The sequence below is a fragment of the Pagrus pagrus genome (assembly GCF_965226575.1).
Source record: "Pagrus pagrus genome assembly, chromosome: 17".
NCBI lineage: Eukaryota > Metazoa > Chordata > Actinopteri > Spariformes > Sparidae > Pagrus > Pagrus pagrus.
In genome coordinates, this window is record NC_140201.1 from 1,594,649 (window position 1) to 1,621,706 (window position 27,058).

General features: G+C 44.6%; 4 protein-coding genes across 6 annotated transcripts; 2 read left to right on the forward strand and 2 right to left on the reverse strand.

Moving 5' to 3' along the window:
• Positions 1-6: 6 nt before the first annotated feature.
• Positions 7-9,546, forward strand: vps52 (VPS52 subunit of GARP complex; the record flags this gene model as incomplete). Of its 2 annotated transcripts, none has more annotated exons than XM_084380230.1 (20): positions 7-102; positions 684-765; positions 1,163-1,215; positions 1,517-1,592; positions 1,774-1,841; positions 2,152-2,327; positions 2,406-2,556; positions 2,646-2,746; positions 2,971-3,103; positions 3,345-3,400; positions 3,928-4,063; positions 4,503-4,658; positions 4,745-4,863; positions 5,129-5,252; positions 5,380-5,475; positions 5,803-5,910; positions 6,129-6,194; positions 6,738-6,849; positions 7,343-7,461; positions 8,066-9,546. In XM_084380230.1, the coding sequence occupies 20 exons, from the start codon at positions 7-9 to the stop codon at positions 8,210-8,212; spliced, it is 2,175 nt and encodes a 724-aa protein (XP_084236356.1). In that variant the 3' UTR covers positions 8,213-9,546. The 2 variants fall into 2 exon arrangements, with proteins under 2 accessions (XP_084236356.1, XP_084236357.1); XM_084380231.1 differs by having other exon boundaries at positions 687-765.
• A 550-nt stretch (positions 9,547-10,096) lies between these two features.
• Positions 10,097-15,840, reverse strand: igldcp (Ig-like domain-containing protein). Of its 2 annotated transcripts, none has more exons than XM_084380233.1 (7): positions 15,760-15,840; positions 14,542-14,585; positions 14,086-14,445; positions 13,758-13,848; positions 13,179-13,357; positions 12,155-12,208; positions 10,097-12,059 (listed from the first exon to the last, which is right to left on the reverse strand). In XM_084380233.1, exons 1-7 carry the CDS (start codon positions 15,771-15,773, stop codon positions 11,971-11,973), a joined length of 831 nt encoding a protein of 276 aa, XP_084236359.1. In that variant the 5' UTR covers positions 15,774-15,840; the 3' UTR covers positions 10,097-11,970. The 2 variants fall into 2 exon arrangements, with proteins under 2 accessions (XP_084236359.1, XP_084236358.1); XM_084380232.1 differs by having other exon boundaries at positions 13,155-13,357.
• A 458-nt stretch (positions 15,841-16,298) lies between these two features.
• On the forward strand, positions 16,299-26,987 carry LOC311272710 (uncharacterized protein). The gene is made up of 5 exons (XM_084379291.1): positions 16,299-16,435; positions 18,123-18,485; positions 18,724-18,837; positions 26,157-26,218; positions 26,754-26,987. Exons 1-5 carry the CDS (start codon positions 16,381-16,383, stop codon positions 26,898-26,900), a joined length of 741 nt encoding a protein of 246 aa, XP_084235417.1. The 5' UTR covers positions 16,299-16,380; the 3' UTR covers positions 26,901-26,987.
• On the reverse strand, positions 20,009-25,277 carry LOC311272524 (uncharacterized protein). The gene is made up of 2 exons (XM_084378987.1): positions 24,769-25,277; positions 20,009-21,161 (listed from the first exon to the last, which is right to left on the reverse strand). Exons 1-2 carry the CDS (start codon positions 25,096-25,098, stop codon positions 20,652-20,654), a joined length of 840 nt encoding a protein of 279 aa, XP_084235113.1. The 5' UTR covers positions 25,099-25,277; the 3' UTR covers positions 20,009-20,651.
• Positions 26,988-27,058: the final 71 nt, after the last annotated feature.

A 27,058-nucleotide genomic window follows, 5' to 3' on the forward strand; every position in this document is an offset into this window, starting at 1 on the left:
GCCGCAATGGCGGACGTAGCTGCAGCTGCTGTTGGAGCTGGTCCCGATGTCAACACAGCTGGAAACCCCACAGAGATCGCCATGGCGTATCTACAGGACGAGGTGACATTTTAATTTCTCCTGTTGGAATCAGTTGTTGTGAAAAGTGTTGAAACGGTTTTTTTGTTCCTGCTCTCTGGTTCCAGTTAGCATTCATGACAAGAGGCATCATCACTGACCGTCTGATTAAACTGACTGAAGTGCATCTCATTTAAACAACAACAGCTATTGTGTGGATTAAAAAGTTGTGATAGTGAACACAATCTTGCTTAATTGTGTATTTTGACAACGTTTGTTAATGTTGCTTTAAGCTAACGTAGCTGTTAGCATCCAGTCAAAACACTGTGAAGCCCTGAACGCATCCTGTTGCAACAAAGTGTAACGTCACCAGCTGTGATTTTATTAATGAATCATCAGCCATTCACTCTGATGTGTGTCCGTGTTTGTGATTGTGGTGTTAATCAGACAGAAGAAGACGTTTGAAGACGTCATCTGGCCTCTGGGACCTCCCCCCATTTATTTTATTAATGAATCGGCAGTAATAATCCCTGTTTGCGGTCCTGAACATCCTTTGCTCAGGTTGGCTGAGGATGAGCCACCAGCTGAGGCAAAAGAAATGTGTGTGATTATTTCTCTTTTCCTAGAAGACTGATGGAGACATGACTAACCTGAACCTGGGGGAGCTGGACCTCACCACTGATGAGTTTATCTTGGATGAAGTGGACAGTAAGACATCATTTTAAAGTCTCATATTTTGATCAGAGGACAACAGATGAATAGAGCTCCTCTATCGCCCTGACACGATCAATATGTCTGCAGCGCCCTCTGGAGTTTAAACACATCAACAGTACAGTAAAATATTGAGACCAGGATTTTACCAAAGCAAAGTTTCAGTTGCCACGAGGAGACAGAATGACTTTTATAAAGTTTTACAACCTGCAGCAGCTGCTTGCATTTAAAAAATCATATACAGATCATATGAACGCGTCTGCGTGGAGGAAATATAAGTTTAAATTCAACACTGCTCCTCCTCAGACAAGGTTTCCCCAGGGTTAAAGAGAAGCTGTGGCCTGGTAAAGACAGGCCTGTTGGATGTTTAATTTCTCCTCTCTGTCTCCTGCAGTTCACATCCAGGCCAACCTGGAAGATGACCTCGTGAAGGAGGCGCTCAAAACGGTGAGAATGTCCTGACGCTGTTGTTTGAGCTGGCAGGTTGGAGTGCAGGATTTAACAGGGAGGTCTGAGAGATGTCGACTTGTTGCTGCCTGCATGGACGAGTTAACACCGGGCTGCTCACCTCTGTTTTAACTGCAAACACAATCAGTCCAGTTCTCGTGAGATGAAGTGAAACCACTCCTCCTTCTTCGGTTCATGAAACTAAATAAAAACTGTGTTGACTGTGAGTCAGTGCACGTTTTTCTCAGTCGGTGTCTGCATTATAAATGTGGTGACGGAGGTGTCCTCCATCTGTTTTCAGGGCGTAGACCTCCGTCAGTACTCCAAACAGGTGGAGTCAGAGCTGCAGAGGATCGAGCAGGCGTCCATCAAAGACTGTATCCTTCCATGTCAACAGGGGTTTTTTGTCCCTCTGTTCCACGTGAATATATTCTGTGTCAGATCTTCTTATTGTTTATTTGTAGATTTTAGCTTTTCTGCTCAAGGACATGAAATAAACTGTGGTATAAATTGGGGGTTGATGATCTGTTGTTGTTTTCCTGATGGTTCGTCTGTCAGACATCAAGGAGAGTCAGAACATCGCTCTGCTGCACAACCAGATCACCGCCTGTGACTCCATCCTGGAGGTAAGACTTCATCCTGATCACAGTCGTCTGCATGATGAGCTCAGCGTGAGTCAGTGAACGATCTAAAGAGTGAAGGACAGAAGACAAAGGACCAGTCAGGGAATGTTCAGATGATCTTGTCACTGAGTCTCTGTTGTTTCTTTCTGCTTTTTACACTATAAATCCGTCTTCTCTTTGTTGCACGAACCAACGATTCACAAACACAAGTGACGTCGAGCTCTGTCCTCTTCCTCCCTGTGCGATAAGATAAAATAAAATAAAACTTTTTCCCTGACTTGACGGTTGTTTCTCCGTCCACTCGTCCTGTCAGCGGATGGAGGGCATGCTGAGCGGCTTCCAGAGCGACCTGTCCTCCATCAGCAGTGAGATCCAGACTCTGCAGCAGCAGTCGGTCAGCATGAACGTGCGGCTGAAGAACAGGCAGGCGGTGCGCAGCCACCTCAGTCAGCTGGTGGACGAGCTGGTGGTGCCCGGAGCCATGATCTCGTAAGTGTGATGGAGAGCGGGGAGACGGTTAAATGTTCTGCAGGCGTGTTTGTCTGACGTCTTACCGTCTCATCGCAGCACCATCCTGGACAGTCCGGTGACGGAGCAGGAGTTTCTGGAGCAGCTCCACGAGCTCAACAACAAGATCAACTTTGCCAAAGAGCTGAGCTTCAGAGAGACGCTGGCCTGCTCCGACATCCAGGACATCGTGGACCGCCTCAAACTCAAGGTGACACACAACAAAACAGTCGTGGAACGTGCACTTTGTCGCACTTTTCTCTGGCGTGAAGCGATCTTAACATTTGCGTCTCCCTTCAGGCGGTGTCAAAGATCCGAGAGTTCATTCTTCAGAAGATTTACTCCTTCAGGAAGCCGATGACCAACTACCAGATCCCTCAGAACACTCTGCTCAAGTACAGGTGAGTCCACCGGACCTGCCGGCCCTCAGACTCTCTGTTTAAAAGATATTTCAGGCTTTAAAGATGATGTTTGTATCAGCTCCTCGTCTTTATTTAAGTTCTTTGATCATAGTTTGTAGGTTTCTTTTCTTACACTGCATTAGTTTTGTTAGAAAATGTACCAGAATGGAGCTTCAGTATTTATCAGCTCGTCTTCACGTCTCATCAGAACCTTCTTGCTGTAGATTTTTCTATCAGTTCCTTTTGGCCAATGAGAGGACGGTTGCCAAGGAGATCAGAGACGAGTACGTGGACACGATGAGCAAGATTTACTACAGTTACTTCAAGTCGTACAGCGGCAGGCTGCTCAAAGTGCAGGTCAGTGGATCCACACAGGACTCGTTCTGGTCCCAGTGAAGGCATCACGAGCGGTCAGGATCTTTATCTTAACTCACAGTTTATGGGAACTTTTTCTTTCTTGCACACAAACCATCTCATAATGTTGTTTTTTAGCCAGAGTAAACACATTTCTCATGCAGTACAGATCTCACAGCACAGAGAAAAGTTGAGTTATAACCCGTGAAGAAGCGTTCAGCTGATATAAAGTGTCCTGTTGCAGTACGAGGAGGTCGCAGACAAAGACGACCTGATGGGAGTAGAAGACACGGCCAAGAAAGATATCCTTTAAACTGTGTGTGTGACTGTGTGTGACTGTGTGTGAGACTGTGACTGACAAAATAGTTGGTCGACTCAGTGTTGCAGCTCAACATGGAACACACTGTGTCCATCAAGAACAGCAAATACACACTGCTGAACATATATTAGCATCAGAAGCCTTTTTCAGTTCATGTTTAAACTTTAATCAAACAGAAAACTTGAACCCAGAAACTGTTGAGCCGTCTGTGTCAACAGGAAGTAACTCAGCAGCTGCACAGAGTGAAACATTCAGTCGGATTCCCTCAGAGTGACACCGACACACAGAGCTGGCAGAGAACCAAAGTAAACGTAAAGAAAGTGACGTGCCAACGTCTCCGATTCACCTTCAACAGGTGTGTGTGTGTGTGTGTGTGTGTGTGTGTGTGTGTGTGTGGCTGTTTCAGTTGTGTGTGGGCGTGTGTGACACACACATACCGAACATAAGAACACACTGATGACGATGTGCTCATGAACGTGGAGGCCGGAGGCTCCTTGACTCCTCCTGCAGGTTTCTTCTCCAAACCGTCTCTGAAGAGCAGGAACACCATCTTCACTCTGGGCCAGCGGGGCGCCATCCTGAGCCCGGCCGAGCTGGAGGGGCCCATCCTGGTCCCACACACGGCTCAGAGAGGAGACAGCAGGGTGAGACGTCCACCGTGTATCACAATTATAATGTTTACTCCAGTGAAAGTAATAGAGTACAGGCTCCTGGGTTGTGTTAGACTCACAAAGCTGCAGACTTTCACACTGCGAAGCTTCAACTCCTGCACTCAGACTTCAGCAGACAGTTCAGCAGCCTCATTAGTTTATTAAAGGACCCAAAACGATTAGAAAGTATTAATAATACAGCTGTCAGCGACATGTTGTCAGGAAATATTCATAAAAACAATATTTAAAAACTGCAGCTGCAGCCGACACCTCAGGCTGCAGAAGTCTTTGTGTTGTGGTGCTGTTTGGTCCGTAATGATACACAGTTTCCTCTCTGATTGTTTGTTAATGACTCACCTGGATTCAGAGTGAAACCACCAGCGAGCGACGTCACAGATACATTAACTGTTAATGTCCCTCCGTCTGTCCTCAGTATCCCTACGAGACGCTGTTTCGCAGTCAGCACTACGCTCTGCTGGACAACGGCTGCAGAGAGTACCTCTTCCTCTCCGACTTCTTCATGGTGGCAGGAAACTCGGCGCTCGACCTCTTCAACAGCATCATGGGAAAAACTCTCAGCATGTTCCTGGTACGAACGTCTCGTCTCTCTGTTTCCCTGAAACACACCACGTTTACTCCTTCAGTGCTGTTACTGTGTCTGCTCCGTCTCTGCAGAAGAGCATGTCCACGTATGTGTCCGACTGCTACGACAGCATCGCCGTCTTCCTGTGTATCCACATCATCCTCAGGTTCAGAGCCATCACCGCCAAGAGGACGATCCCCGCCCTCGACAAGTCAGTGTCCCGTCAAAGATCAGAGTCATTCCAGCAGCTGGAAAGAAAATGATTTATTCCTGTTGTGGGCGTAGAAATGTTCACTTCTCCACCACATGCAGCAGTTTTTGTGAATTTATGAAGCCTCAAAGTCTTTCAGCACATTTTTCTCCTCCAGCAGCAGGAAAATATGTCTTTTTAAAAGTCTCTGTGTGTGTGTGTGTGTGTGTGTGTGTGTGTGTGTGTGTGTGTGTGTGTGTGTGTGTGTGTGTGTGTGTGTGTGCAGGTACTGGGAGGCGGTGCTGGAGCTGCTGTGGCCCAGGTTTGAAATGATTCTGGAGATGAACATCCACAGCATCAGAAACACAGACCCTCAGAAACTGGGAGTGCTGGACACCAGACCACACTACGTCAGTCTACACACACACACGCAGGGACAGACACACACACTTACACACCCTTCATGTGTTTGACGGCACTGAAATGAGTATGTGTGTGTGGTGTGTGTGTGTGTGTGTGTGTGTTTGCTGGTTTCAGATCACTCGTCGTTATGCAGAGTTCTCGTCCGCCATCGTCAGCATCAACCAGACGTTTCCCAACGAGAGGACCAACACTCTGCTGGGACAGCTGCAGGTAACACACACACACACACACACACACACACACACTATATAGTGAGGAGGCAGGACTTTAACAAGCTGTTGAATATGTAACAGAACTTTAATTTTCTCTTGGTGTCCTGAGTGCTTGAAAGGAGTCTCTGAATTAAATATATTATTATTATTTTTATTAAAACAAATATGTTGGTGAGTAAAATAACAGATAATCTGATGTTTTTGAACAAATACTGTGAGAATTGTATTAAAATGTGTATCAGTCAGAGCTCAGAGGAGTAAAGACGGAGATGAACTGACTTGTTTCAGCAACATTTACTTAAACTGGTTAATTCTTCTTCTGCAGGTTGAGGTTGAAAACTTTGTTCTGAAGATGGCGGCAGAGTTTCCCTCCAGACGAGACCAGCTCATCTTCCTCATCAACAACTACGACATGATGCTCAGCGTCCTCATGGTGAGCGCCGGCTTTACGTCTGTATTAGTGTTTTTCTCAGGATCGTTGAGTTTCCCTGTTTTATTTTTTATTTGAGCTTTATGTAACCGGGTCTGATGTGGATCCGCTCACAGGTTTCATCTCACTGGCCTCAGATTCAGTTTTTCCTGTGGAGAATTAAAACTCTGTATGTTTGTTAAAATCAGTCTGTGATGGTCGTTCTTCCCTCGTTCGTCCAGGAGAGGGCAGCAGACGACAGCAAAGAGGTGGAAGGTTTCCAGCAGCTGCTCCTGGCGAGGACGCAGGTAATCATCACAGGGGAACTCTGGGAAATCTGAAGCCCTGTGGCGACACACCTTCTTTTACTGCGTCCTCTTTGTGTTCAGAGCTGTGATTTCAAACACGTGTAATTAAAGTGTCGTGTGACTCTAGAAGTAGTTCACAGTCATGTTGTAGAACCAGAACCAGAACCAGAACCGGTTAAATGGACATGAAGCTCACAGTTAGACAGAAGGTCATGAAGGATTGAGTCAAACGTAGATTAACATAATAAAGGTAGAATCATATTTTAAATGATTAAATTCTGACATGTTTCCTTTTATTTTAATGCAAAATTAATATTTTTGTGAACAATTATTTATTTATTTTATAATTTTGCGACACAGCAGGATGTGAAATAAGGTGTAAAAATGCAAAAACAATAAATCTAATAATTTAAAACACTTTTCAGTTGAAGCATCTGAATATTAACTTCAGTGTTAAAATGGATTAAAGTGTAAAATCTTGTCTGTCTTCACGTCTTCACATCGTTACAGAGTCTAACTGTTCCTGTCGTGTCCTTTTCGCAGGAGTTCATCGAAGAGATTCTGTCTCCTCCCTTCGGAGGGATGATCGCCTTCGTGAAGGAGGCCGAGGCTTTGATGGAGAAAGGGCAGCTTGACCGGCTGAAAAACGAGGAAGGTGAGAAGAGTCAAACTGTTTTTGGTTTTGATATCTTCTCTCTGTGACCCGAAATACTGACAAAGTTTTATATATGTTCAGCTCGGTCCAAAAGTCTGAGGCCGCAGTGGAAATGTGTTGTGTTGTCACACAAACCTGGAAATGATCAGAAAGTACAGAAGAGCAGAGACTTTCTCAGCTGAGACATGAAAGATTACAACATGTGTACAGTGACACTGGTGGGTGTGGTCACACTCTGAGTTTTGTTTTCAGAGTAATCGTCAGTCTCAGTTTTGTTTCTGTTCCCTTCAACACTTCAGCTCTCACATCCGTTCAGTCTTCTCACATTAAACGCTCTGTTTCCTCCCACATCCACCACATCAGGCCTGACACGTGAAAATACCCGACTCTGTTTATAAAGAACAACATGAACTCTGTGTGTGTGTGTGTGTGTGTGTGTGTGTGTGTGTGTGTGTGTGTGTGTCTGTGTGTGTCTGTGTGTGTGTGTGTGCAGCTCGTATCACTCAGCTGGTTCGGGGGTTTTCCGCCACATGGAAACAGTCGGTGGAGTCGATGAGTCAGGACGTCATGAGGTCGTTCACCAACTTCAAAAACGGAACCAGCATCATACAGGTGAGACAGCAGACAGGTGAGACAGCAGACAGGTGAGGCAGCAGACAGGTGAGACAGCAGACAGGTGAGGCAGCAGGCAGGTGAGATAGCAGACAGGTGAGATAGCAGACAGGTGAGGCAGCAGACAGGTGAGACAGCAGACAGGTGAGACAGCAGACAGGTGAGGCAGCAGACAGGTGAGGCAGCAGACAGGTGAGACAGCAGACAGGTGAGACAGCAGGCAGGTGAGATAGCAGACAGGTGAGATAGCAGACAGGTGAGGCAGCAGACAGGTGAGACAGCAGACAGGTGAGATAGCAGACAGGTGAGGCAGCAGACAGGTGAGGCAGCAGACAGGTGAGACAGCAGACAGGTGAGATAGCAGACAGGTGAGGCAGCAGACAGGTGAGACAGCAGACAGGTGAGAGGAACTGAATATTACAGTCAGCTTTCATTCTTAGATTCTTTTGAGAAAATGTTATTAGTTTTATGTTCACGTGTGTGTTGCAGTTGTGTGTGAGTTGTGTGTGAGTTGTGTGTGAGTTGTGTGTGAGTTGTGTGTGAGTGTTGGGGGAAGTGGGCTGGGTAACAAGTCCTGAAGCAGCACTTCCTCTTCCTGCCGCAGGGCGCTCTGACCCAGCTGATCCAGTACTACCACGGCTTCCACAAGATCCTGAACCAGCCGACGTTCCGCAGCCTGGCCGTCCGCTCAGAGCTCATCAACCTGCACCACCTCATGGTGGAGGTGAAGAAGCACAAACCCAACTTCTAACAGGTCGACTGAAACAGACTGAAACGTGAGCGTGACCACAGCCGGAGGTCTGGAGGAGTCGATTCCCTCCGTCGCTCTCAGCTGAAGAACACGAGTCGTTAACAAAGCGACACTTTCCTGCATTTTCCCTCCAGCGGAGACGAGTCGTTCAAACCAAGTCATTTTTCACTCTGCATTAAAACATGACTTCATGTCTGGAGAGCTGATGTGTGAAAAAATAGGTGATAATAATGAAGCTGCTCGTCAGATTTAAAGTTATAATCCTTCAGATTTCAGTCCTGTGGTTTTCCATCGTGCCCGGTGAAACCTGCACACAGAGTCCAGTTACCTGACGAACATCAGCATGTTCTTTGTTTCGTAGACGTGTTTTTGATGAATGACTGCAGTCGTGTTTCCTGTGGCTGCTTCACAATAAAAGCCAGTTGAAGTATTTTATTGTGACGCAGCAGCAGCAGTAAAGGTACGAGCCCACAGGAGGCATCTTAGGACGCGAGGGCACGAGACGCTTCCCAGCTCTGCCCGCCTGAACCAAACGGGCCACACCCTCCGTAAAATACTTTCTTATTACCAGAATAACTCAGCGAAATGTGTTTCTGAAGTCTGTCGGGTGAGATGCAGTTTAAAGCACGCAGCTGCAGAATCTGTTAACTTAACGATGTTTAGTTTTTTATTCTTCAGGAGTGCAAAGAGGCCGAGCGTCACGCAGGACGCCTCGCGTTTACAAAGAGTAGCTGCCTAAATTCAACTTTTTGCAAATAAGGAGCGCGGCAACGCGTGAAAACACAACACTCTGCTACCAGAATGCATTGCGCGGCTTCCTACTAAACAATGAATGGACACATTAGCTTTATTCTGTTAGCATTAGCATCACAAGCATGTTAACCTCGCTCTGAAACATCAGCAGAGAGTGAACAGTCTCAGACAGTAACACACTGGAGCACAGGCTGCATCGCTCGTGTGTGTGAGGGCAAACTGAACTCTGTGTGGGACTGGCGGACCCCGCCACCAACAATGAAAAACTACCATGTAGCGACGTAAAATCTGAAGGATTATAAGAGTAAAAAAAATGTTCATTCATTTAACGAAGCAGCGACAAAAAACTGAAGTTATGATGAGAATTTGGACTTTTGTCACGAAACACTGAAGACGTTTTTTGTTTGTTGTTTGTTGTTTTAATTAACTCCAGAAGGAGAAATGCTTCGTGTGATCTTTGATTTAAACGCTGCGCTAGAGAAGCTCTGCGAACACATTACTTGAAACTGTCGTCTGTCCTGTTTTTCTGCGTCAGTGAACCTCAGCAGGTGAGGCTGAACATTAAAGGACCAAGCTGCTGATTTTCTGTCTGTTTTCTTCTTCTTGTCAACAAATCGCATGAAAAAAGACCAAAACCATCGATGTGTTGATGCTGTTTGACTTCCTGTCACGTCTGTGTGTCTGTGGCTCTCAGCTCCTTCGTTAGCTTTTTCATTTATCAAGCAAACAGAAGGAAATGGTGTCTTTGTCGGGGACTATTTTCAGCGGCGGATTAATCCACACTTGGTGCTTTTGGTGTATTGGTGGCAGCAGGATTGTGTGTGTGTGTGTGTGTGTGTGTGTGTGTGTGTTCACGGTATTAAAGGAACATGTCACCCAGTTGTTGGAGCAACATGACACAGAGGAAGAAGATGAATCACAACACATCTGAACTGTTCGTCTGAGATTTGTTGACTGTAAGAAAAACCGAACATCACCCGTCTGGTCCTTCAGTCACTCCTCAGTCTTCATGTTGTTTTGTGCCTTTGCTCACTTGCTAACAGTCGCTGCGCTGAAGTCATCGTGTTGCATTTAATTGTGTGAATGTGTGTGAAGTCGTTGTCTAACAAAGAATCGTAGAAATACAACACGTCTGTGTGTTTGTGCATTTTATTCCCACCTCGTTGTTTGATTCAAGGCGAAGACAAAGAAACAACTGTAAATAATTTAATCACTGTACAGAAACAAAACATTTCACAACGCTTCATTTACAAGAGATTTGTAATTATAATGACTGAGATCACATCCGCCCGACGCAGACAAACATATTGATGATAATGAATAAATCTGTGGCCGTCACCCTCAGTTAGATTCACACTTGATTAGTTTAAAGAACAGTTGGTCAAACGTAATATAAGGTGATCTATATAAAGAGTTTTAATAAACACGGGCCACTCGTCATCCTGATAGTTCAGACATGCTGGTGTAATGTGCTGATGATGTTGTGTTACTTTGTGTCTCTTCACTGTGTCAGATGTTCACACACAGAGACGACATCAAACTATCCTGTAACGAAACTTCACTCAGCAAATACTCAAGAATTATTCATTTGAAAGAAAAGTTGCTTTTCAAGATTAAAATGAATTTTCACTAATAGCATTGTAATAATAGAGATTTCTGTTTGTACTTCCTGAAGCTACACACACACACACACACACACACACACACACACACACACACACACACACACACACACACACACAGGAGTGAAGCTGCGGCAGCGAGTCGTCTGTATCTCGTGTCAGACGGCAGCAGGGTAACAGACTGCAGCTGTGGTGGCGTCGACCTTTTGTCTTTTCACACGTGATTAAACTACAACGGCGTGTTGGCGACATTATAGGTGAAATCAGATCAGAACTGGGGGAGGAGGGTAAAATCATAATGTCCAAGATTAAAGTAGAAAGTTCACAATAAAAACAAGTAACATTTGTGAGTTTTTCTCATAAATTCACCACTTTAATCTCAGTTATTGAGTTTTTTCAGATAAAGTGACCCTGCTCCTCCTGCTCCTCCTCCTCCTCCTCCTCTCTCTACCCTACAATGGCCCTAACATGCCGTCGTATTAAACTAAATGAGTCACAGCATGTTGATTAATTAGCTTCAGGACTGTTTGTGTTTGTGTTTCTGAACTTGGGACAGAGCCAGGCTAACAGTTTCCTTCTGCCTCCAGTCTTTATGCTAAGCTAAGATAAGCATGAGGTGCTTCTACTTTCATTTCACTACCACTTCACTTTTTATTCCACTACATTTATTAATAACTTTAGTTACTTTGCAGATTACATCAGAGTCACAGTAGTGTCTTTTTAAATGACTTTAGTTTGTCTGAAACTGATCACACAGAGAATAAAAACACTGAACGTCACATCGACCAGATTATCAGCAAATACCTGCATGTTAATTTATGTCTCTTTTACTTTGACTTGCCCTTTTGTTACTTACATTACATTTAAAATCAGATACTTTAAGGTTTTAACTCAAGTACTCTTCACATGGGCGACTTTTAATTTTACCAAAGTCATATTTTAACACACAAGCTTCACTTTCACTCAGGTTTGACTTTTGGGTATTTTTTTACAACACTGGTGAAACTCCAGCAACAGAACAACTTCCCCGTGAGACCACAAGAAAAAATCACACCTTATCTGAGCGTTATAAAAAGAAAACATTACAAAGAACAGTCACATGGGGACGAATGTGCCTCAACTGTTGCTGGAATTTCTGACCATCTAACTCTGAGCAAGACAGTGGCTATCTTAAAATGTTGAACTACTCCTTTAAAGACACTGATCCGATGGCAGCCTCTCGTCTCTCAGATCTTCACTCTGTTCTTAACTTACAGTCACACCTGGCGGCTCACCTGGCGGCTCACCTGGCTCAGTTCAGAAACACGATGCCGTCACACGTCGCACTGGTTTTAGTGCAAATGGTTTTAGTGGTTTACAGAAGTTCATGTACGAAACATTTTCTCAGAGCAGATGAAGAATCGGGAAAGTGGTGGCGAGAGCAGACAGGAGGAGGAGGAGGAGAGCTGAGCTGCTGCTGTCGGCAGCGTCATCTGGAAACATCAGAGGACGAGAAGGATTCAGAACATTTAGATCATGAACGTTTTTCTCTTCAGCAGAAACTTAGATGAATGTTTTTTTTTCTCACCTGTTGGTGCTTCATTTTCCCGATTCTGCTGCAATCTGGAAGCTGTGGAGCTTTCTGTAAAAGATGAGTCACGTCAGTTACGTGTGATAAAAGTGCAAATCATAAACTTAAAGGTGAAAAATGCAAAATGAGACGAGGGGAACAGGCGAGGACGGATATCAGGTCAGGAGCAGACAGACAAGGAAGCTACAAAAAGAAGGACGGGTCGTTACGTTGCTGGATCTCACTCTGGTGTCAGACTGTGGTGCTGCTTCTATTGAAGTCTATGGGAGACCTTCCTCTCTGACGCGTTCTTTCATTTCCTGGAGGCGTTGCTTCATCAGACGTCTTAGATTTGTTGGGTTTTAGCGTGTTTCTGAAACCAAAGTGAGATTCAGTGACGTAACGATCATTCCTTTCTTTTTTTTTTAGCTTCCTTGCAGACAAAGGCGACGTCCAAAAGAGAAGCAGGGGTCCCAACAGACGGGGATCGGGTGAAAAGGGAGGTGAATGTATGAACAGGTGAGCAGGTGGAGGGGGAATGGCGGGAACACGTGGGTGACTGCAGGGAGACGGGATCTGAAATGACAGAGAGCAGACGAGCTCTCACAGTTTCCATCTGAACTCAAACACGATGTTCCTGATATCACCAAGTAATTAACAGCCCAGGATCAATGTCAAAGTTGTTCGCCCAGGAGCGCTGTTATAACCAACCAATCGGGGGTACGGTTAGGCATTTGAGACAGTGAAGTTAGGGTTAGAGGAAACCACAGGGAAGGTTGTAGATTAGAAAAAAGGAAACAAGAAAAAATGTCCTGATTGGTTGGTTATAGCAGCGCTCCTGGGCGAACAACTTTGACATTGATCCTGGGCTGTTAATTACTTGCTGATATCAGATCGTGCTGTAAACACAGTCCTCTTACGTTTAAACAACTTCGAGCCGTGTGCCACCGGAAACTTTAATTTCTTAAAAATGATTTTAATTCAATCCAACGCGGTGCCGATCGCTCGGCTGATTCACCTGGAGGTCCGGTCGGACTCTCACCTTCCACAGAGAGCTGCACGGTGCTGACAGCGAGGCCGTGTTCGTCCAGAACTTTGTACGTTCCTTCATCCGCGCTCGTTAGCTTCTTCATCGTCAGCTGCTCTCTGTGGGGGTGTTTCTGCAGACGCTCGCTGTCTCCGTCGCCCCTCATCCACAGGTCGGACCACTGCGAGCTGTTCCTGCAGAGCAAACGTTACGTACTGTCAGATTCAATGTGAGCAAAACACGTCGTGAATCATCGCTGCTCTTTGGTCCTGGTACTTAAACTAAAAGATTTATTCTTCATGATCGGTGACAATAGATTTTTACGACATGATTAAAGTCTGATTAAACGATGTCGACGTCAGCAGGAAGAAACAAATGGAACGTTTAACTTTGGAAAGTTTCTTCTAAGTCAAAGTGATTATTTTCCGCTGAGGCTCTCACGGCTTCACAGTGTGACTCATAACGTCACAAACAGTCATTTCAAAGGAGATTTATGTGGAAATAAAACACCTAAGAGACGAGACAAGACGAGCGCACGCATTAAAAGAAGGATGTGAAGGTAAAGACGTGTCAGTTTGATGGTCCACAGCTCACCTGCCCTGGAACACCACTCTGATCGAGTGACGGGTGTAGAGATCCAGAACCAGGTCCTCACCCGGAGCTCGAGGCTGGAGAGATTTGTGGTCTGAGAGGAGAAACGAGAACCAGATTCAGTGACATTCAGGATCCAAACGGTCCAGAGTCCAGACGTCAGCAGCGTTAAAGATGAGACTACATGAAGGACAGTGGACTCAAAGCAGACGATGAGACAAGAGACAAGAGGTGGACGAAGGAAAAGACAGACTTGAGTGTGGATGATGAGAAAAGTTAATGGATCTAAACAGGAGAGACAGAAAGAAAAGAAAGAGAAGGAGAGACTGACCAGACACAAACAGCCTGACGCTCTGGATGAACTTCCGGGTCTTTGTGGACCTCGCTCCGTCCACCACCATGAAGCTCTCGTATCTCCCCGTGTCTCCGATCTGAACGTCGCTGATGATCAGGGAACAGTCCCCGGACCCCAGCCGCTCCTCGGGAACCTCCACCCGGCCCTTGAACTCCTCGGCCTCCCACTTCTGCTCCCCCCGCACCTCCAACACGGTGTCGGCCGGGGTCTCCCACCGGATGTGGCAGGTGGACGGGGCCTCCACGCCCAGAGACTTCCAGCTGCAGGGAAGGACGGCCTGGTTCCCCACCCTCGAGGTGACGGACTGGAGGTTCATGGAGGACGGGGACGAGGAGTCTGGGAGGAGAGAAAACAGAGGAAGATGAAAATGTAACCGATGTTAAAAATACAGATAATGAGTGTGTAACAACATGAAACCAGGCTGATACTCACCAACTAAACCGCCGACCAGGAAACACGGCAGAAGTGTGAAAACCCTGAAAAAACAGCAGCAGTGAGTCACAACCGTCCAACCGTCCTGCTGTCCTCCTCCACACCTGCCCCACATCAGCCTCAGCTCACCTGCTCCCCTCACCTTATCATTAAAGTTACATTTTTTATTCAGGACTTTGTTTTTTTACTCGTATTTGTACTTTTACTTTACTAAAACTACTGTGATATTGTTCTGCGGCCACGTCACTCAGCACCGAGTCATCGTGAGGATCAAAAACTCAAAAAGAGTCGGGGACAAAGAGGATAACGGTGAATAATGTTCACTGAACACACAATAAAAACTCAAACGTTACACAATTAACTAAGTAAATTTGAGTAGAATATAATAAGTAGAATATTTGTGGTATAATAATAATAATAATAATATTAATAATAGTAGTGATGATAGATGGTGAAAGTCTCGATGAAACGACATTTGAGGATTATTTATTTGAATTAAAACATTGATCATTTTAATGAGTCTGACATGACTCATCTCTCAGGAAGCTCCATCCTCTGACGCAGGGTGTGGTCACTTCTGGCTGATTAACTCTTATTATATTCATATTTCGTTGACACTGATAGAGATATACTCACATTTATACTCTGATATGTTCATGTTGAAGCTTTACACACGACTTATGAGCCAATAAATATTCAGAAAACCAGTTTTACATGTTTCTTCTTCATATTCACTGAATGAACTCTTCAAGCCTTCCTGTTAATTTGTCATCACACTGAAGGATTTGTTTGAAATTGTGTTTATCTGCTTGTTTTTATTGCTCTGATGTGATTTGTGGCATCAGTTATCATCAGTGAGCTGGAGGTGAACAGGTGATGGGTTAAGTTTCGTTTTCAGTCACTTGTTGGTTTCCTCAGTAACGAAACTCAACCTGTTATCAGCTGCAGACGAGCTGCAGACAAACTGTCTCATGCTGAACAAAAACACGTTTTCTCTGAGCTGCTGCAGATATTTCAACCTGCATTCAGTTATCAGTTTATATTCTGACATATTTAATGCAAAAGTTGCACAAATGTTGCTGTAAATCTGCACAGAAATATATAACACAATAATAATAATACTTTTAAATAATAAGTTTAAATAATTTAAACATAAAAAAAAACATTTCCACTGTGAATGAAGCTTCTATTTCAAAATAAAAGTGCAGCATTTCTTACCAGCTTGTCCTCATGATGCTGCTGTGTGGACGCTCAGCTCGCTCCTGTCCTCGTCTCTCTGAGTCCCTGTCTGCGTGTCTGTGCGTGTTTACACTCGCACCACATCACCACCCTTTAAAGGAGAGCCTAAGTTTCGATTTCCGGTATGAGACACCCAAAATAAAAGCGGCTATTAAACGTCTGGCTGATGAAATGACGCTTCCCTGGATTCATGAAACACTTCGGATACATCGTGTCATTATATTTGAAGAAGCAGACGTTCAATAACAACATCTGTTGGATTATTTAGACATTTTTTGAATAAGAACAAAAACTGGACGGATTTATTTCCCCTGAAAACACCGGGGGACGTTTGCTGTGCTTTTATTTTGAAGTCCTCCTTCCCACGTTGTGTGACGTGTGCAGGTAACTTGACGGATCTCCACAGAAACGAAACCTAAGCAGCACCAGAACCGCAGAGTCATCAGTTTCAGGCCAATCACGGGGAGAAATGTGACTTAATGTGAGATGTCCGACGTGTCGGTGGTCTCCGTGTCTCCGTGTCTCTGTGTCTGTCCCGCTTCACAATAAAGTTCCCTCCACTTCCTGTCACTTAAATCACTTTGTCCCCTCAGTGATCTGATGAGTCCTGCAGCTCTGGTCATGGCAGCTCTCACTCGGATCCTCACTCTGATTTGTAAGTGATGATTATTTCATGTTTATTTGCTGATTTGAAAACAGGCTTTGAATTCAAGGGTGTGTCCATGACTTTTCAAGGTGCTGTGTGCAGAAATCCCAGGACCCTTGAGATGAAACGAGGCTTAATGTAGAAGATTGTTGTTTTATATATTATGATGTGTTGTTGCTGTTTTGTTTGTGGTTCATGAGTCATGTGGTTTGTTCTCAAATGATCAAAACCAAAAGTAACGTGAGAGAAAGCAGCTGCAGGTTTGAGTCAGCTGAGCACCTGTGAGCGGTCCTGACACCAGTCCGGTTAGAAACAGACCTACTGAGCCCATTTATATTTCTGATACTGAGGACAATACCTGAACTTTGTGTGTCTGCAATCCAACACCAGTGTATTAAATATTAATGTGTGTGTGTTGGCTACGTGTGCAGTAAGACAATCTGTTAAGTGGCAAACAGATAGTGTCAGAGTCCAGATGTGTGTGGTGCTGGTACCAGTATCAGAACAACAGAACATCAGAACAGTATAAAAATCAAAGAAACGACAGAAATGATTCAGTTTTAAACACAAATATGCTTTTTTTTCTTAATCATCTGACTTCTGAAATGTATCTGAGGGCTCCGGCGTTGGGAAGCACTGGTCTGTAGTTTATATGCATTAAGTAGCTTAAAAGGAAAAGTTCACCCAGAAATGTAAATCCAGTCTTCATGCTGATATAAAGTCAGGCTCAGCCATCATCTCCTCCTGATGATATAAAGTCAGGCTCAGCCATCGTCTCCTCCTGATGATATAAAGTCAGGCTCAGCCATCATCTCCTCCTGATGATATAAAGTCAGGCTCAGTCATCGTCTCCTCCTGATGATATAAAGTCAGGCTCAGCCATCGTCTCCTCCTGATGATATAAAGTCAGGCTCAGTCATCGTCTCCTGATGATATAAAGTCAGGCTCAGCCATCGTCTCCTCCTGATGATATAAAGTCAGGCTCAGTCATCGTCTCCTCCTGATGATATAAAGTCAGGCTCAGCCATCGTCTCCTCCTGATGATATAAAGTCAGGCTCAGCCATCATCTCCTCCTGATGATATAAAGTCAGCTGAAGTCTCGTAGTTCACAGAACATTTCTGGAGCTTCACAGTGAAACAGAGTTGCATCATTCTGAAGCAGCTGGAGATGATTTAAAACAGAAAAACAACCAAAATAAATAAATAAAACCTCAGAACTCCATTAGAACTTTGCAGAATTAGCTGTTAGCACTTCCTGTTAGCAGTGTAGCTGTGGGTGTACAGACAACTGCCACTGTTTCACTTTGATACTGAAGAAAACTTAAAAACACGATTTCTTTAAGGCAAGTTCTGCACAAATGAGGAGCGTCTTTTTCAAGGATTTCTAAGTGGATTGATGGAGTCATCATCTCCTCCTCCATGCTGATATAAAGTCAGGTGAAGTTTCGTAGTTCACAAAACATTTCTGGAGCTTCGGGTGCAAATAACATCTTTAACATTTCACTTAATTGGAGCGAAGGCCCCAGAAAAGTTAAAAACAAACAAACAAACCAAAAAACGTATAGACGTGTGAGCAACAAAGTAATGGAAATGGGTGTCTGCACACTTTTGGCCATATCTTCTGTATTGTATACATTGTGTGTATTGTCCACTATAAATATAAAGTATCACAAAGAGCGTCCTCCTCCTCCTCAGGTGTCGCAGGAGGTCACCTGTCCCCAGCCTCACCTGTTCTCCGCTCTGCCCTGGTGGTCCGGGCTGGGCAGAACGCCTCTCTGACCTGCAACCTGACATCCAGCAGTGACGTCACCTGGTACCACCTGCGCTCAGATCAGCTGCTGCCTCTGCTGACCGTCAGGCTGAACAAGTTCAGAGACGAAGAGGTCGACTTCCACACTGCAGACAGACGGGTCAGCAGCAGCGGAGGTCTGGAGGACGGCGCCGTCGGGCTGGACATCGTGCAGGTGGAGGAGACGGACGCCGGGCTGTACTTCTGCACCGGGCGGTGTGCAGGAGCAGCTGTTTGTGTCAACAGAGGGATTCATCTGGCTGTCGATGGTGAGAAGGTCATTTATTTATTAAAATATATGAAAAAAACTTTACATCTTCTGCTTCATGCAAAAAGTTTCACTTGGTTTTAAAGCTGCCGTTTGTCCTGAAGTGAGGCAGCACTTTGTTTTCATGTCACCTGATGTCTGAAAGGTGACACCAGCGGTTTGATCTCCACATCTCCATAATGAGAGCAGAGAAATTAAAGGATCAGTCCGTGAACTGTCGCTGTGCTCTCTGTTTCCAGGAGCTGGTGGGGAGTCAGCAGCCAGGCAGCCGTGTTGGACTTTGGGGATCTGTGTTCTTCCAGCTTCACTCGTCCTCTGTGTCGTCATCATCGTTGGACTCTACCTGTGCTCAGGTGAGTGGTGTGTGTTTGTGTCCTGTGCCTCTGTCTTCAGACGTCTGTGAACCAGAGAGGACATTTTCTCATTTCTCACATTTCCTAAAAACAGTAGATTAGAGATAGGTTGCGTGTAGGCATGTGGTTTTGATCCTTCAGGTCAATGAAGGTCCTCTTTTATAATAACAAGTGTGTGTTTGTGGCAGTGTCGCCACCTGGTGGTGGAAAATGCAAGTACATCTACTCAAGTACTGAAGTACAGTGTCGAGCAGGGTTGAGTCCCCATCAGGTTCATCTGTGGGTCACTTATAGATCACCAACAACCAACAACCACTATTTTAATCACAAATAATGAGTTTTCAATGTAATGAGTCATTTTTACATTATCAATATAAATACGTTAAAGAAACATGTGGCCTGTCACACAGCTGCTGTGATCTGTTTTACACAACTGTTGCAGGAAATGTCATGTAAACAAGAGAATTCACATCCCAGGGTCCCTTTACAAATCACATGATTTTAACAGTCGTGGCGTCCTGAAGAGAAACTTTACAAACTTTGTGAAACAGCTGCAACATATTTTAAATCATTGGTGCCTTCTTGTAAATTCAGCATTAAATACAGCACATTACGATGTACTGCTTGTGATTGGGTAATATTTCAGTCATGTAACTGTACTCGTATTTAATCTTCCGATTAATATGTATTAAAGTAGCTTGTGACGTCTTCATGTCCGTGTGCAGTTTGAGTAATGCTGCTGAGCGCTGACGTCGTCGTGTCAGAAAACAAGTTTCGCCGGCTTGAGGTCGTCAAGTCAAGTGAAGTGAAAGAAAAACAATCGGTGAAAGTTTCTCTGCTTTCTGAAGGAAAATGTGTTCAAAAACAAAAACTGTGTGAAGAAGACAACACGGTGTATATTTTATAGTTGAAGTTTGTGGTTCGTACTATTTCACAATAAAGCATCGAGTGAAGAGATGAAACACCTTATTTAACCACATTAACAACACGTCACACACTCCAGGATCTGTGTATCATTTAATTACATACAAATGTGTTTCTCCCTCACAACACAAACAGGAGGAACAGGTTCAGTAATTATCCCACATCAAAACATCCACCTGACACAATGTTCATGAGACGAAAGGACAAAGAACATCAGAATCATAAAAACCTTTCTGGAAACTCATAATTCATCATCGATCATCATTTATTCAACTCAGGTCATTTTGTGCAACAATAAAGAATAAAAGTAAAGTAACAATTCAAATCAGCTCAATTCTGGAAGAACTCAGTGTCACTACTCTGACATCACTTTATCCTTTAACCACAGATCGATCCGTTTACCACAAGAGAGACAGAAATCACATTATGTCCACTAGATGGCAGCATGATCAGCTTCTCAGAGGCAAAGTTCACCGGTTTAGTCTTGTTTTCATCTTTCCTACAGTCTTTTGTTACATTTGAACACATCGTGTCCACTGCTGAAGACAACAGCTGGACACAAAACCACATGTTCACTTTCTTTTTATTCTCCCGTCGTTACACTGTCGACTGTAAAAGATCTGAGCGTCACACAAAGAAAAAGGTTATCGGATTTCTACAGAACTTGAAATAAGGCAGCTGAAGGTTTCGGGTTCGGCAGACGTCACCTGGTACCGCGAGTCAGTGAAGCAGGATGAGATTAGGATCCAACGGAGTGATGAGTAAACTCTGAAACATGTAAACAGACCTGTTCACCATCTGATCCCAGTGGAGAGGTCTGTTGTTGATGATCAATAAACCTTCAGGTTGACTTGATTGATCTCCTGATAATCTGAAGACAGGACGTCTCCTCACGCCTGCATCAGCAGCAGCCCGTACGGGCGGATGGACTCCTGCACGGTGGCCCTGGTCTGGACTTCGGTGTGGCCCTCGGGGATGTACACCACCCAGATGTTATCTCTCTGGCACTTCACCCTCTTCTCCGGGTTGATGCGGTTCTGAAGAACCACTTTGTACGTCTTCCCGTCCACTTTGGACTTGAACTTCTTGCAGTACTTCTCCGCCATCTTGATGTCCGGCGTGGAGTACGCTCCTCGGCCCCTCGTCCCCTCTGTGACCAGAGAGGTGGCCGCGGCATCCAGGAAGCTGGGCTCGTCGGACGGGCTCCCGCCGTGGGTCAGGATGATGCCGAGGGAGCCGTCCATGTTGTGTCCGTTGTAGGAGACGGGCCAGGCGTCCTTCCCCGTCCCCAGCCAGACGTCGCTGTCGTCATACTTCTTGGTGACCCGCAGGGCGACCCGGTTCCACCCGCAGGGGCGCATGTACGGCTCGTTACCACGCAAGTGCTTGGTGCTGCCGTCCTGGAGGTGGACAGAGAGGTGAACAGGGTCAGAACTGGACACACTTAAAGGAAACATGATGCTAATATGCTACATGCTAATCACAATGTTTCTGCATCAATCCTGATGAAAGACGACGTCCTGAGACCTGAACTCACAGTCGAGTACTGAACAGTGTTACTGCTGGTGTCGCTCATTATTTCTACTGATGATCACTCTGATCACTCTAATGATCACTCTGATGATCTGGGCCCAGTATTTCAAAAGTGATCTGACAGGATTATCCTGGTCGGATTGGATTAAATCTAGATCTGATCTGAAAACTGGGTATTTCAACACAGATCCAGAAAATCCTGATCCTGAAGATCAGGATCCAGCTCTGGTAATCCAATCCTCCCTTGAACCCAGATAAAAGGCTGGATTTGGGTATTTCAAAACACAAGGCAGATATCTGGATCAACTTGATACCAAAATTTCAGGATCACTTGAATCCCACCTCAGAGGTGGATTTGACTTGGATTGACAAAGTTTCAGCTCCACTTCTCCCAGATATTGTTACTCAAGATGTTCATTACACTTAATCTAAAGTGTCAGTGTTGTACTTTTAACAAATAATTAAAGTAATTGTAAGAAATTTAAAACATAGTAAAATATTTTAATTTCATTTAAATCACTGACCAAGGTATATACTATGAAAGCAATGCTATTACAATTTTGAGCAGTTTCAAGCACTTTATTCAAACTCCAATTACTTGAAAACCTTAAATGTATCAATGCAATTAAAGCATTTCCAAGGATTTCCAGCACTCGCCCTGTTGTAGCTGAGTGTCCATGGCTGTGAGTGGACTCTGAAAGTAGAAGGTGTGTGAGTATCTTAATCCACAATCCTACATTGTGTTTATGTACACAACAACATGACAACATCACCAGCATTACTGTAGCACTCTGACACTTCTGAGCAAACCGTGTAGTTAATACTCAAACTGTGTAGCGTCATGTTTTCTAAGTACTGCAGGTCTGTGCACATGGAGCCTATTTATAAGTCTGCTGTGTTGCCAATGACGTCACGCTAACGACAGCCCGCTAGCTGCTTAACACACAAGTCAATGGAGCCGGGCTAGCTCCTGCTAGCTCCTGCTAGCACGGCCGCGGCTCAATTAGAGATCGCTACGGCCTGGTTTTAATAAGGTGACGATTCAAATAGTTGGCTTGCATGATATGTTGGTTGGCGTCCGTATGGTCTTTTAACCGCTGCACATTAGACGACGGTAAACTCAGACTTTTGACGTGAAAGTCGCGCTCTCAGCTGCTCCTTTTGCGGAGTAGTCCGCCATGTTTCAGATCGCGGAGGCGGAGACTTGAGATCTGGAAATCCGTATCCGGCCAGGTCGGGATCACGGTGATCCACCCTGCCAGTGTTTTGAAATACTCAGATAAAGTCAGCAGGATCACCGTGATCCATGACTGAGAAAAGCAGGATTTCATTATCCGGATTACTCTGATCCAGATTACAAGTTTTGAAATACTGGGCCCAGATGATCACTCTGATGATCTGATCACTCTGATGATCTGATCACTCTGATGATCTGATCACTCTGATGATCTGATCATCAGAGTGATCAGATCATCAGAGTGATCAGATCATCAGAGTGATCAGATCATCAGAGTGATCAGATCATCAGAGTGATCATCTGGGCCCAGTATTTCAAAACTTGTAATCTGGATCAGAGTAATCCGGATAATGAAATCCTGCTTTTCTCAGTCATGGATCACGGTGATCCTGCTGACTTTATCTGAGTATTTCAAAACACTGGCAGGGTGGATCACCGTGATCCCGACCTGGCCGGATACGGATTTCCAGATCTCAAGTCTCCGCCTCCGCGATCTGAAACATGGCGGACTACTCCGCAAAAGGAGCAGCTGAGAGCGCGACTTTCACGTCAAAAGTCTGAGTTTACCGTCGTCTAATGTGCAGCGGTTAAAAGACCATACGGACGCCAACCAACATATCATGCAAGCCAACTATTTGAATCGTCACCTTATTAAAACCAGGCCGTAGCGATCTCTAATTGAGCCGCGGCCGTGCTAGCAGGAGCTAGCAGGAGCTAGCCCGGCTCCATTGACTTGTGTGTTAAGCAGCTAGCGGGCTGTCGTTAGCGTGACGTCATTGGCAACACAGCAGACTTATAAATAGGCTCCATGTGCACAGACCTGCAGTACTTAGAAAACATGACGCTACACAGTTTGAGTATTAACTACACGGTTTGCTCAGAAGTGTCAGAGTGCTACAGTAATGCTGGTGATGATAGCATGTTGTTGTGTACATAAACACAATGTAGGATTGTGGATTAAGATACTCACACACCTTCTACTTTCAGAGTCCACTCACAGCCATGGACACTCAGCTACAACAGGGCGAGTGCTGGAAATCCTTGGAAATGCTTTAATTGCATTGATACATTTAAGGTTTTCAAGTAATTGGAGTTTGAATAAAGTGCTTGAAACTGCTCAAAATTGTAATAGCATTGCTTTCATAGTATATACCTTGGTCAGTGATTTAAATGAAATTAAAATATTTTACTATGTTTTAAATTTCTTACAATTACTTTAATTATTTGTTAAAAGTACAACACTGACACTTTAGATTAAGTGTAATGAACATCTTGAGTAACAATATCTGGGAGAAGTGGAGCTGAAACTTTGTCAATCCAAGTCAAATCCACCTCTGAGGTGGGATTCAAGTGATCCTGAAATTTTGGTATCAAGTTGATCCAGATATCTGCCTTGTGTTTTGAAATACCCAAATCCAGCCTTTTATCTGGGTTCAAGGGAGGATTGGATTACCAGAGCTGGATCCTGATCTTCAGGATCAGGATTTTCTGGATCTGTGTTGAAATACCCAGTTTTCAGATCAGATCTAGATTTAATCCAATCCGACCAGGATAATCCTGTCAGATCACTTTTGAAATACTGGGCCCTGATGATCACTCTGATGATCTGATCACTCTAATGATCACTCTGATCACTCTGATGATCTGATGATCACTCTGATGATCACCAGCTTCTCAGGACACACACGTCTCACATTTCTGTTTTTTAAGAAGTTGCACACATGAAGGTAAAGAAGGCAGAGGTGATTTAATATTCTGGATATTTCTTCTTCTTCTTCTTCCCCTCCTCCTGTCTGTTTCCCGTTCCTACCTGTTTCTGATCACCTATCAGTGACTCACCTGCTGCTCTCACAGTATTATATAACTGCAGTGTGTTGTGATGTCCAGCAGGTGGCAGCCTGACCTCACCTCTGCTGTATCCAGATTACCAGCCTGGTTCTGATCTGATCAGATTTTTTTTTATTCACACATTGTAAATCCGTCATCGTGCAGTAAACAGTGCAGTGTGTGTGTGTGTGTGTGTGTGTGTGTGTGTGTGTGTGTGTCTGTCTGTGGTTAAAACAGGAGTGAAGTCACAGTTAATCTCACTTATTCTATTAGTAAACATACAGAAAGCCTAATAATCATGTTATTGATCCAAATACACTTTCAATGATTGAGATTATCCACGTTAGGTATAGAAACATGTATACAGAGCAGCAGCCTGAGCTCAGGTGTGCCCCGGCAGGTGACCTCACCTTGATGTTGGTGAAGTCGTAGTTGTACTGAGGGTCGAAGAAGTCCTGCGGGTTGATCTTCACGGTGGTCCGGGGGCTCGGCTCCGGCCCGGGCCCTTCGGTCAGCGCCTGTGGGGAGCTGTACAGGTCCTGCTCGTCCGGGTCCTGCAGGGACAGGGTCCCGATGCTGGGGTACTCCAGCTCCTTGAAGCCCTCCTGCTTGTAAAACTCCTTGAGGGTGACGATGTTGACGAAGTCCTGCGGGGTGAGCAGCGAGGCCCCGCTGGTCGCCTCCACGTTACAGCCGGACAGCGCCGACAGGGCCTCCAGGCACAGCTGGGAGTCCGGCATGGTGCTGAGAGGAAGAGGAGGAGGAGGAAGACGAGGAGCAGAGCTGGGCTGTGACCGACTACAGCTGACTGCTGCTGCTGCTTCTACTTCTTCTTCTTTTCTGTGTTTTGAAGTAGTTTCCTGAACAGAAGTCAGAGATGTGTCTCTGTCCGCTGCCTCGAGACAAACAGCTCGTTTAGTTTCTCTTTCATACTTTCACTTTCGTTTAGGCCTACTGACGAGTCAGTTACAGGAAGTCACAGTGTTTCTGAGAGGAAGTCCAGCTCACATCACTGCGCACATCCGGAGACACTGCGCACATCTGGAGACACTGTGCACATCTGGAGAGGAAGCTTTAATATTCAGGCTGAGTGTTGGAGAAATGAGACACTGACCTGACTCTTAACTTTATACATTTCTATAAACTGCATCACTGCAACACACAGAAGAAGAGTTTATTTGATAAAAACAAATCTATAAATAAATATAAAGGTAAATAAATAAATAAACAAACAAATAAATAAATAAATAAATATAAATATATCTTCTTCTACTTCCTCCTGCATCCGCCTCAGTCACTCTGCTTACCATTTGTCAACACCCTCTGATATGATGTCACACTAGTCACTAGTGATGTCACTGTGCAATATTAATGAGGTCATAATACAAAGTCAGAAATATAAACAGTCGTATAGTTTGAAACTGTGTTGTCCTTTAAAGTCAGTTTGTTTATTCAGTCATGAAAACAAAGAGAGTTTATTTATTTATTTATTTATTTATTTGTGTAGTTAGTTAACGGGTCGGTCTTTATTGACCCCGGGGGGAGTTTCTTTTTCACAACACTGCACATCATCTCACAGTGATGACAGACAGAAGTACATGAAGTACATGAAGTACAGCACATCACACAACAGTGAAACAGGAAGACGAGCCTCTGTAGCTCCCTCAGGTGGTCGTCCTGTTCAGGGCTGCTGCAGCTCAGAGGCCTGAACCTTTACCCAGAGGGCCGTGCAGTGAGGCGGTGTGATGTCCTGCAGTCTGTCTTCATGTCTCACCTTCACCTTCTGCTTTCTCTTCAGGTAAACCAGCTGTTTGCTGCTGTAACTCACGGAGAAGCAACATGAGTCTGAGGGTCACAGAGGTCAGTCGACATGACGCATCACCTCCTGTTTTTACTTCGACCTCGATACAAGAGGCCTTTTCTTCTCTGTGGAAACTTGATTCTGACCCCACAGCTCTTTGAACCTGAAGTATAATTACTTTTATCTCCAGTATAAGTCGTTTCATGGTTGTATAAAGTACTCAGAAGTCTAACTTGAGTAAAAGTTAAGATATCGTGTTAAAGTATGACTTTGGTTCAAGTGAAATTCACCCGTACTCGAGTAAAAGTCTTAAAGTATCCGATGTTAAATGTATCAAAAGTAACTTTCTGGCAATAAATGCACTGAAGAAGTGAAAGTAAAAGTAAACTATTCACATGTACAGTGTTTATTATGAGTCGACTGATTATTGTTTCATTAATTAAGTTTTTTAAATCCGATTGCCAATAAAACAAACAAACGTCATCTGTAAAGTAACTAATAAACTGAGTGGAGTGGAAGTATAAAGTAGCACAAACTGGAAGTACAAGTACCTGAGTAAATGTACTTAGTTACATTCCTCTCTCGCCTCTGCAGGACGACTCTTTGCACTATTCCAGTGTGAAGCTTGCAGAGAATCCCCGCCCACCCGGCCGAGCAGGGACGCGATTGGTCGAAGAGGAAGTCACGTACTCAACAGTGGCCAATCGCAAGAACCCAAACGGATCACGTGACTGCAGATAGAACGGTTCCTTCTTGTTTCAGCTTTTTATCAGATTTCATAACCTGTTTTTTTTTGTTGTTTTACATTTTCTGGAGTGAAAACTTTCACTTTCAGGCACCTTTGACCTCAAAATGTGAATATAAACAGTGAACTTGCTGAAGGAAAACGTGCTGTCTCA